This window comes from Phaseolus vulgaris, chromosome 6 (genome assembly GCF_051622355.1).
Source record: "Phaseolus vulgaris cultivar YP4 chromosome 6, ASM5162235v1, whole genome shotgun sequence".
NCBI lineage: Eukaryota > Viridiplantae > Streptophyta > Magnoliopsida > Fabales > Fabaceae > Phaseolus > Phaseolus vulgaris.
Window position 1 is genome coordinate 30,815,658 of NC_143503.1, and position 11,695 is coordinate 30,827,352.

The window sequence follows — 11,695 nt, forward strand, 5'->3', positions numbered from 1 at the left end:
TCCTTTTATAAAACTAAAAGCTAACACAAAATTTATACATATCTTAAATACACAATTACCTAATTAAACAAATTTAATTTAATTACGACTTTTAAATTGTTTACACATTTATATTAACACATAAAAACAAAACTCCTTTTAAATATATTATTATATAGTAATGTTAATTTCACCTACACAATTATAAGATATATATCATTCTACAACTTTTGTTTCTTCTGTTTTTCTCTTATCCTCCTCTATCTGTAAAACAACACAAATATGAAAGGAGATATTTGAAGGCTACTCCTCAATCCACATTCTCTCTTTAAGTATGCATTTGATAGACTTAAAGTGAGAAGGAATGTGAATGTGATATTTTTTAAACTTTCTACCATTTGAAATATAAGAGTATCATTCAGCAAACTTTTCAGCAAATTTGTGCTTCTTATCCAAGTATCATTCCCAAAACTCAAGACAGTATTAAGTAGGAATTTACCATTTATACCACATCTCTCCCCTTTATCTTTAATTAGTTTATATCATTGCCTTTAAACTGATTTTAAGTAAAGTCAAACTTAAAATGAAACAAAACAAAACAAAACTACATTAAAAACAAGTTACATATGCAGTGTTTTTTCTTTGTTATCTTTGTTTTCTTGGTTGTGTGAAGAAATAATCTCTTGTATAATCTTTTCCAGTTGTATACGATTACAGGTCTAGCTAAAAATATTGAAGACAGCAGGGATGGCCTAGAACAAAATAGCCTCACAGAAATGCATTGGTCTACATAAAACAATAGTTGTAATTTCAAAGTCTATAACCATGCAAATGCTTGGCCCATCTTCTGGCCATGTAAGGGCCATGAAAATCCCAACTTTCAACACTGCTAGTCCTACCACCACCACCACCACCTGTGTTCATATCCCTCACTGTTTCTTCACCATCTTCTGAAGCATCACCTTTATGTTCTCCAACACCTACAACAGTTTCTCCTGTCCTCCTAACACATTCATCGATTTCACCTTCAATGTAGCTATATTCCACATACACATGAGTGCAGTCACCAAGGTCTAACAGAATCCTTCTTTCTTCTCCACCTCTTATCTCTCCAATCCTTATGACTCTGCCACTGCCAACTTCCTCTCCAGCACCACATATTCTCAGCTGGATTTCGCGCACAATGCCTCCCAACATCTTGGCCAAGAACTCCTCAAACTCTTGTATGACAAATCCACTAGAAGTGCCAAAGCCAAATCCAACATGAAATCTATGAATTGGTGTAGATGGTAGTTCCATGCTTACTGCATGGTATGGTCTAGTAGGATTATCTGACAAGTGCAGGATACATGATTCGGGGTTCTTGTGCACACGGTCTTCAAGTATCTTGATGCCTTTCTTCAACCCTTCAACTGGATCAGCTTGCCCCATGTAGAACAACCGGTCAATGACTTGAAGGGCTGTGCGCTTTCCATAGGATGTCATGCGTCTTAAGGGGAAGACACGAGCCGCAGCTGAGGAATATGTAACGATGGCCAAACGGTCTATCTGTCTAAGGGAGAAAACCACAAGAGCCATTGCTTGTTTGAGAAGTCTTAGGTGTGGTCCATTTGGACTAGCCACCAAGACCAAGTCAGTGGCTCGTTCATGGGTCAGTTTCACAGAGAGATAGGCTCTATTTGAGGAAGGGCACATGATATAAGGTGTTTGCATTGGTGGAGATTGTACAAGTGACGAGGAGCTGCAAGTTAAAGGGTGGAGTGATAGATGGCAAGGGCATGAGGCATGTTTAGTCACTTGCAAAGCTGGATGGTAACTGGTTGGTGCATTTGGTGGAATAGGCACAAGAGAGAAACACAGCTTGGGACTGTCAGGTGTGTCATCAGGTTCAACTGGATCATCATCATCATAGCGCGCAGAGCGTAGAAGTGATCGGCGATGAACACGGAAGGTAGCAATGGAATCATCGAGGATTCGAAGAATGGGATCGCTTTGGTTAGTAGAAGTGAGAGGCCCACCAAGGTTGTTGTTTAGGTTGCGAGGGAGCTGGGTCCAATGAGCACGGCAAATGGGGCAAGTGACACTTCCATGGCGGACATTGGAAGAGATGCAGGCAAAATGGAATGCATGAGAGCACTGAGCAGTGAATATAGCTTGACCTGGACTGCTGCCCTTGCTGTGGTAGCTAAGAGGATCTAAACAAATTGCACACAGATTCTGCAAACATATAAAACGAAGCAGGTGAGTCAAACGAACAGTGAAGGAACAAGTACATTCATGAATACTAGGAAGAAATACAAGAATACACTCATAATTTTGACCAAGAAAAACGTGTTACAGATTGACAAGAAAGACAGACAGTGAGATTTGATTCAGGAACAAATGAATCAAGAAAATGAATGTTACACTGACACAAAACAAACCATGCTGTATTTGCTTGTCCCTTTCAAGCTTCTAGTCGTATAGATGAATGTACATAACATACATAGCTCCGATATTTTCAAAGCTAACAGTACAAAGGGAAAAGAAGAACTCCCATATTTTCAAAGTGATATCACACTCTACTCAATTCAGAAGAAAATGATTAGATTGTGATGATAATGTAAAATATGGATTGCATTTATGATGAAACTGTTGACTTTTGTAATAATTGTTTTAGAAGTCATATCTTGTATGCTTTCTAGTTGGTGGATGTATAAAAGTCTTTACACTGATAATGAATCAAAATTAAACTCTTTCCAAAATAAAAAAGTTGGGATAAAACCAGATGATGATTGAAGAATACATAACATATGTAAAATCTTATCACTCCGGTGGTTTCATGCAAATATTCACACACAAATGCATGATTTCTTCAAATTTGTCAATTTTTACCATTGGATTAAAGTAGAGACATATACAGTGAAACTTTTGGTAAATGAAAAATGACATTCCACACTCAAAGTGACAATGGATTGTGTTCATCACAAAAGTTTATTCCCTTCATTATGAAGCTATTGGATGAAATAGAGAGGTTATCACGACAATAGAAGAAAAGGTATGATCATGCATGTAGTGGCAGGTGAAACTTCCCAACGTGGGGTCTGTATTTAATGAATTGATTCTTGGCTTCACTAATGTGCCATGTGCAGGTATTCACATGCCAGTATTCTCTATTAACCACATTCGGTGTTCTATATATTTCAGTACCAAAATAAATGCTTTAAAGCCATTTGGCAAATCACAGAAAAATAATAAAGCAAAAGGGTAGTTAAAAAGAAAGATTAAGCATCAATTACAAAAAAGTAAGAAAAAGAAGAAAAATGTTCCACAAGGTCAAACTTTTAGGTTCATTGGATTCCGAAGAGTTACAAAGCAATAATAGAATGAATACAAAGATAGGAAACGCATGAAAGAATTGAGTACCAAAATGTGTAGTAGCTAGAAGTTGGAAGAGTTACTTTAATCCTAAACCCATTAATTCATTAAAAATATTAATAAATCTCCAAGTTACCTCTGTAGAATCAACAATGTTAATATTTATTAATTTGCCAACCTAGAAAAATGAAAAGCCTTGTGGTGGTTTAAGGAACTAAACGTGAATTACCTTGCCATGAAGCTCATTGTTGATGTTGGTAGTGATACCAGAATCTGTTTCTTCTATTACCTCCCCTGGGGAACTTTTTGTTCTTGATGGAGACACAAATGAGGAATTTGAGGCCTGCAAACACACAACAATAATGACATCTATAACCACGACAAATTCATAAACAATCCAAGTCACCCCAACCACTATCATCAAAAGTATTATCAGAGAAAAACAAAAGGAAAACCACAAAAATCAAGTAGCAAAGAGCATTCCCAAATCCAAGATTTCACGCCCAAAACCGATGATGGATGAAGAGGCCCATCCAATTGGACACCAATTTAGCAAAATTGCAGTGCATCCCAAAATGCAGATAAAGTTTGAATCTTTCCCCAAAATGCAAACAGCCAAAGAAGAAAGAAATGCATAGTGTTGAGAAAAGGGAAAGTGGGAGTTTACAGTGGCAGATAGACTACAGGACGTGTCAATGGATACTGGATCCACCAAAGCCTTTCTCCTTGAGAATGAGCCACACGCATATGCTGCTGCCACAGCCACCTTCCTTGCTGCTTCTTTCAGCTTTGAAGTCCCTCTTCTTCCCCCTCCTCCTTCTCCCATTCTCTCCTTTCTTTTCACTAGCCCAGTTGTTTTTTGTCAAAGCTTTCAGTGTTAGAGAGTTACCCTCTGAAGCTTTTTTGTGTTTGTGTCTCTGATGAGGCCACAAGTGATGCAGAGGAACAGATGAGAGAGAGAAAAGAAAGGAGACAAAGAGCTCTGCAAAATTCAGCAATGAGCAGCTTCTGTTGCCGTCGCTGCTGTTACTTTTGTAAGTCACTATTATTGTTGTTGTGTTCTTTCTTCATCAGCACCACACACACGCTTATATAACATAAGTACATTACATTTCACAACCGCTTCTAAGCACTGCCACCCCTACACCATTATTATATTTGCTTATGCTCATTCACATTTACCAATAAAAAAAAATAACCCCTTTTTGTTTTTACCCTCTTACACTCTTCACTTCAACTTCAAACCCTCAAGCTACCCCAATTCCCATTTTATGCTTTCATCCATAAAGTTAGGTTTTTTATTTATAAATATTAAATCTCTTGAAAAATATTTTTAATTGAAGGATCTGCCTAATTTATTGTAGTGGAATATTTTTATATTCTTTTATGAAGGTTTAAATCCAAATATACATAAATCAAAAATAATCCGGGTACATTTTTAGGTTTGTACTAATTTTAACACAGTTGAACCTGACTGAAAAAAATGTCAGGGGTTGAAAAACTTTTTGAATGGAGAAAAAAAAATTCTATAATGTTGAATAGTTGATGTGTATTTAGGAAAGTGAGTTTTTAAGTGATTTAAAATGCAAAAAAAGTTATTTGATACTTGTTGAAAAGGAGTGTGAGAACCATATTTACTATTTAGGGGAAACAACAGTATTCTTGTCAAAGATTGTAATTTGATTGCTTTGAAAGGAAGAATGAAGTTGGGCTTGACAGTTTCCACTTGAAGGCATAGATTTAGATCCTATGGGTAACCTTTTTTTTCATGGGAAACAGACCAAGGCAAATTTTAATTAATTAGTCTACAAACTGTAGCATCAAACATCAACGTTACTTGCGTTTAAAACTATAGTTTAGTAAAAAGAAAAAAAGGGTGTTGAAATTGATGGAATAGCATGGAATTAGGAGAGAGGAAAAGGACCAATTTGGCCCTTTACAAAAACAATGATATTATGGGGCCATCCCACTCAACCTAATTGACCAATACTAGTTGTTTACAGCAATAGTGAGATCCCTCCACTTGGACCACGCTTATATTTTCATCCATTTTTTCTTCCAATGTTTATTGAAAAAAAATGCTCAAGCTTTCAAAATTCTATGTGTGCATCAAGTGTGTGATAAGTTTATGCACTTTTTGAGGAAAAAAAACATTTTTATGGCCCTAAATTTAGAGTGTATGTAGTGAGCGTTTGTGAAACATAATGACAATTTATGGGATGAGTTCAATGATGACAAGTTTCCATTAGATTTAAAGCACTTCACCCCACATTCTCCACAGAGAATTGGGTCCACCAGTTTGTAGCACAGGGACACATTTTTTTTCTTATTCTTCTTTTTCCCTTTTAAACATAGTAGCAGCAATGTAAATCTTTAATATTGGTACCATTTTTCAGCATGCGTTAGCTACGACTTTGAATCACTTTGGTACCAACCTGTTTCTGAAAAAAAAGAAGAAAAAAGAATGAAACTTGTGAATTGGCTCACTAGAGTCAAAACAGAGATCTGATTTGATGGCAGGATTGAAAAGCAGTGCAATGGAGAGGAAAAAATGGGGAAAATATAAAAAGAACAAAAAAAATGAGAGAGAAAAAGAGAAGGGTCAAAAGGGTTCCAAGAGGTGGGGAAAATGACCGTTTTATTTGAATTTAAAAGGTTCATTGCATTGATCCACAATAGCTTCCATAATTCCATTCTTTGGCTTTTTGTTCTTCTTCTTTTCCTTTTAGGATGTAAATACATAAATAAATGGACAATTTATTTGCAATGCAAAGCTAGTCAAAGCAAGAGAGACTAATGGGCTGGCTCCAAAATGCTTTTCTTGCACTGCTTGTATTCCACTTGTCTTCTTCATATACTTACATGGGCTACATTATATCTCTCCTTTTCCTTTTTTCTATATTCTTCTTCTTTTATAGCTCATGCATATTTATTGTTTAGCTTTTTAGGTTAGATATCTAATGCCTTCTTTGTTGGTGTAGTTATATGGATTAAGGGTGTCTTAAGATTCACTTTATAGGATGAGTTTAGGATTGATGGTTTCAATGACATGGTATTTTTTGTGTGCTACACTGGCTATTTGATTACATAATGAGAAATTTTGGTTGTGGACAAAAAGTTAACTGCATATTCAAACCAGGTTGTTGTTCATTTATGAGATATTAACTGGTTGTGCATGTGGTTTTAACTAATCATAATTGAACTTGATTAGACATGGAAGAGTAAGCAACACTAGTTCATGTGCTTAATTAAATAAGTCATATAATTAATTGATATGGTTAAGCTAACTGTGAATTTTGTTATTTGAATAGCAATATGAAAAAAGGCAAAGTAAAATTCATTTGATGAAAATAAAGCACACTGTGAATGAAAAAAGAGAAGGGGGACTCAAAAGGGGTTATTCTGTAGTGTAGTTTCATTTGTGCTTTTGCATGCTTGTTGTTGCTAATTAGTTTCTTTCCATTCCCTTTGATCAGAAAAAGGATGAGTTGTCCCATTGATGATTAAACCGCGTTAGAATAATAGGTCTTCTTTGAACTACTGCCATAGGTGACAATCAAATGTCTCTTTCCTCCTTTTACCTTTTTTTGCCATCCAAATTCTCTTTTTTTTTTGTCCCAAAATACCAGAAGAGGGTCCCAAAATATTACCTACATATTAGGTTACTGTAGTACTCTATATTCAGATGAGATAAATTCCATAAAGTATCCATATCACTCAAAAAATATGAAACATAAGCATCCCAAGTAAAGTAAAATATATTCCACTCCTTGAGAGATGTTTAAATTGCAAATGTCTCCCTCTTCTTCCATTGACATAACTTATTCCATTTTAATGTAAGTGAATTTGTTAGTACTAGTGAGTACTTATGAACAAACCTCAATTGAAAGTTTTTTTTTTTTTTTCTACTTTCAAGGCCATGACAGATAAATTTTGATTCCTGTGTTATCAAGTTTTGCACTTTAGCAGAGAGAACAATATTTTTTGAATCAACCATCTATCCTTTTTCATTTTTTGTTCAGAATCTTCATTTCACCTTTTTAAAGTCATAAAGTTTGTATTAGAGATTCAAAACTAACTGTGGATAATGCCGAGTCTTGTAAGATGAGAAAAAAAGTGGCCTCAAGAGGTCTGTTTATATGAAAATAGATTAAACTGTAGCAGCTCTTAAACTAAATCTATCAGGGTTTGGACTTTGGATCATGCTCTTCACCAAACTAGGTGGAATTTTTTGAGTTAAGTAATAGACACTAGACAACAATTTAAGCAATCAGCTAAGAAATCAAACGTGTACATAAATTATTAGTACGAGCAGAAACGTATTAGCATAGCAAGTTTGCGTCCACGTATAAATATTATCATTTTCTTTTCTGTCCACAAGTTATTTGGAATGGTTAGGTAGTGATGATGCTCCTACTCACATGCTTCAGGCAAGACATATAACAAGAAGACAAATGACAAAAAACCAATAATTCAAATTTAATGTGTACGAACGAGCTTGTATTGAGTTGTCGTGGTAATCAATCACTAAACTTGAATGTGCTAATTTTAATGCAGATTCAGGTTTATTCATTAATTGTGGGGTACGAGAAATGTATCAAAATTGGATATTTTCTCTTGAAAGCAAGTTCTTATAATGGAGCCAGAAAACGATGGATGCACCCAAAGGAAAATAATGACAGTACTGAGAACTTAGGGAATCTCTTTTTGTGAATGACATGGGAAAGCTATTGGTGATCCTCTCTTGCCTCTCAAAAGAAGGTAAAGGGGAAAGTTTTCTTGTGTCCGCAAAAACTTGCTGCTTGCTAGCCTACAAAGAACGAGTGTGTTTGATTGCTTCTTCAAATAGTTCAGTTTGACCTGGTCAAAGTATAAGGGAGTTGAACTTGGATTATAGGAACATGACCTTATTCGGAACTTACTTCACCTTTTCAAAATAACTTATGGCTTCTATAACTTATTTTTGAAATTATCAAAATAATTTTTCAACTTGTTTCAATAAGCTTTTATGGTAATTCAATTGACAACATGTGTTGAGTTATAAAAAGAATTTAGTGTTCGTTCTAATAAAAAAACTCTCCATAAAAGAGTTCTGGGTTTTAAATATGACTAACGAACCAGAAGACTTAAACTCGTTAGCAAACTTCATAATCTCACAGAAGAAGCAAAGACTCACTTTACATGATTAAGAAAAATCATGTCATAAGGTTTATATAGAAATAAGTATTTTATTAAACTGTTGGTTGTGCAGCTTGAGCATATGTTTTTAATCTTATTCCAAGATGTTGCTGTCTCTGTCCGTATCTTCTTTCTTAGTCATGAATAGTTTTTCCTTAATACATGCACCATATTTCCCGGTGGTTGTTAATAGGTCAGGTCACAAGACTCACAACTCACAAGAGGCCAAAGTTTGTCATTTTCTAATTGTTTGACGCCCTCACTTTTCATAGTCCATTAATCATAATGCAACTGGATTTCACGGTCACTTCTGAATCTTTCCGTTCCAATCTGTACCACTACATAAAGAAAAAGAAATAGTTATATCCACAGCTTTTAGAAATCCCATGATTAGAACAGAAGGGTAAATCATTAGCTTATTTGAATTTGATTTGGACTTTGGAACTGAACGGTTAGCAACAATTTCACTTTTTACCTTTTCAGTTCACTCTATACTTATGTGTGCTCTCCTTTCCAATACAATAACATAAAACACCTTCTTAACTTAACTGTTGTGTGTCAACTCTGTATTCTCACCCGTTTTGTTGTTCTTATATCAATAATTTATATCATGCTAAATAGCACACCAAGTTTGAAAGAACTAAGCAGGGGCCTTCATAATAACACAATAAAGTATACATTTTTTTATGTTAGATGTAACTTTGGTTAGTACATAGTTAATTGAGAACTAATCTACTAGCAACATGTTCTCTGGTGTAGAAACCATTTCCCTCATCAAAGGTTGAAGATTCTGTTGCAACAATCTGTCAATTTCCTCAATCTGGGGATGAGATCTTTCCCCAACAACAAATACATGATTTTTCCCTTTTATCTGTATTTGACTATATCCTGGAATTTTCTTCAGATATCTCTCTTTCATTCTTTTCCTAACTTTTGCAAATTCACCCCACTGACCCTCTGCAGCGTATGTATTGGCTAGTAGTACATATGCCCCCGAACTAGATGGATCTAGATCTAATAGTTTCTCACCAATGGAAATTGCCATTGCAACATCCCCATGAAGCCTGCTCGCACCAAGCAAAGCCATAAGAACAGCTTCATCTCTCTTGGAAGGAGGAACAGTAGACACTACATCTATTGCTTCATCCATAAGTCCTGCTCTACTTAGAATGTCTACAAGGCAGGAATAGTGCTCAGCCTTAAGATTTAAATTATAAGTACCCTTGATTGAGTCAAACAGTCTTCTACCTTGGTTAACAAGACCAGCATGGCTACAAGCAGATAAGAGTCCCACAAAGGTGACCTCATCTGGCTTAATTCCTGATACTAGCATGCGTGCGAATACCTGCAAGGCATGGTGACCACGTCCATGATTTGAATAAGCTACTATCATCGCAGTCCATGACACTACATCTTTTGTCTTTAGTAACTCAAAGACAAGCCTAGCTGAGCAAAGATCTCCACTTTTGGAGTACATCGTAATAAGTGCATTTGTAAGCCATGTGTTGTGCTCAAAACCGAGCCGTATAACCATTGCATGAGCTTGCATGAGTTCCACCATGCCATCACAGGAAGCTACTACGCTAGTCATAGTGGTTTCATTGGGTCTAACGCAAGATCTTAGCATTACAACAAACAGACATAAGGCTTCTGCTGTATCACCATTCCTTGCGTAGCCATCGATCATTGTATTCCAACTTCCAACTTTCTTCTCCGGCACCTGGTTGAAAATCACGCGGGCTTCATCCATGTGACCCTCATCAACACATGCACTGATCATTGCAGTCCATGCAGCCATATCTTTATGAGGCATGAGATCAAAATACTTCCTAGCAAGCCCAATCATCTTGTTGTGTGCCAAACCCGAAACCATAGCCGTCCACGAAACATGATTCCTATCCGGCATTGATTCAAATAAACCTATAGCCTCATTCACTCTATTGACCCTTAAAAAACCCGAGATCATGATGTTCCAAGAACGAACATTCCTTTCAGGCATTTCAAGGAAGAGCTTATAAGCCTCATCAAAGCAGTCATTGTCAAGATATGCCTTGACCATAGCTGTCCAAGCTATGATATTCTTTTCAGGCATGAGATCAAAATACTTTCGAGCATGGTCCATCAGCCCATTGCGAGCAAAACCTGAAACCACTGCACTCCAGGACACAACGTTTCTGTCAGGCATTTGATCAAACAAGTGCATAGCCTCGTCAATTCTTCCATAACTAAAATACCCAGAAATCAAACTAGTCCAAGAGAATGCATTCCTATGACTCATACTATCGAACGCCTTACGAGCATCATCCAAGCGACCAGCTTTAGCATACCCAGCAATCATTGCGGACTCTGCAACAATGTTTTTTCGTGGCATTGCTTTGAACACTGTTTCGGCTCCAAGTAGGTCCTTGTTCTTCAAATAAACGGTGATCATGGAATTGTACGAAACATCGTCTCGTTGAGGCATTTGGTCGAACAGCTTCTTTGCTTCTTGGAGCTTGCCCTGGAGACCCAAAATTGTTATCTCCGCATTGCGTCTGTGGAGTGCATCATCCGAAGACCTTGGCTTTGTTCCAGCCCCATTGGAAATTTTCACCAAACCCTTTTCTTGGTCGCTGGAAATGGATGCTTTGAAATGCCTCAGAAAACGAAAAGTAGGCTGCCAAATACTCCGCACGTGCTGACAGACACACATGTTGATCATCAGTACTACGTTGATATGTGAATTCTTGTCAATTACTAAATATTTTCATAATTTTTTTTAAAAAACTGAGATTTTAAAATATGTATTAAAAAAATAACTATGTATTTAAAAATATGAATTTTTTATTTGTTTTTGATGATTGTTGAGAATGAAAACAAAAAAGGTGTTTATCCAGGTTAAATATTCATATGGGACAACCTCATGCAACCAATAAGATAAAAAAGCAATCTCAAAGCAATTATTGTTATTGTTATGAGGAAATATCTGAGCACAAGATTATGAACAATTTAGAATCAACCACACAAATTTGGCAAACACCCATTAAGGCCTTGTCCTTATAATAATTCATTTTACAATAATTGAATAGATCTGTAGGAGAATTTAAAAAAAAAAATAGACAGGGAAAACATGGTTTTATAGTATTGAAACTTCAAAAGCTTTTTCTTTAAACTTCTTTTTGTTTTTCAACACTTTTAAATT

The 11,695-nt window shown here is 36.0% G+C and overlaps 2 protein-coding genes across 2 annotated transcripts; both read right to left on the reverse strand.

The window, feature by feature from the left end:
- Nucleotides 1-563: 563 nt before the first annotated feature.
- On the reverse strand, nucleotides 564-4,577 carry LOC137832100 (putative E3 ubiquitin-protein ligase WAVH2). The gene is made up of 3 exons (XM_068640098.2): nucleotides 4,004-4,577; nucleotides 3,566-3,679; nucleotides 564-2,196 (listed from the first exon to the last, which is right to left on the reverse strand). Exons 1-3 carry the CDS (start codon nucleotides 4,160-4,162, stop codon nucleotides 790-792), a joined length of 1,680 nt encoding a protein of 559 aa, XP_068496199.1. The 5' UTR covers nucleotides 4,163-4,577; the 3' UTR covers nucleotides 564-789.
- Nucleotides 4,578-9,144: 4,567 nt separating this feature from the next.
- On the reverse strand, nucleotides 9,145-11,297 carry LOC137832101 (uncharacterized). Its single transcript, XM_068640099.2, has one exon. It carries the CDS (start codon nucleotides 11,213-11,215, stop codon nucleotides 9,242-9,244), a length of 1,974 nt encoding a protein of 657 aa, XP_068496200.1. The 5' UTR covers nucleotides 11,216-11,297; the 3' UTR covers nucleotides 9,145-9,241.
- Nucleotides 11,298-11,695: the final 398 nt, after the last annotated feature.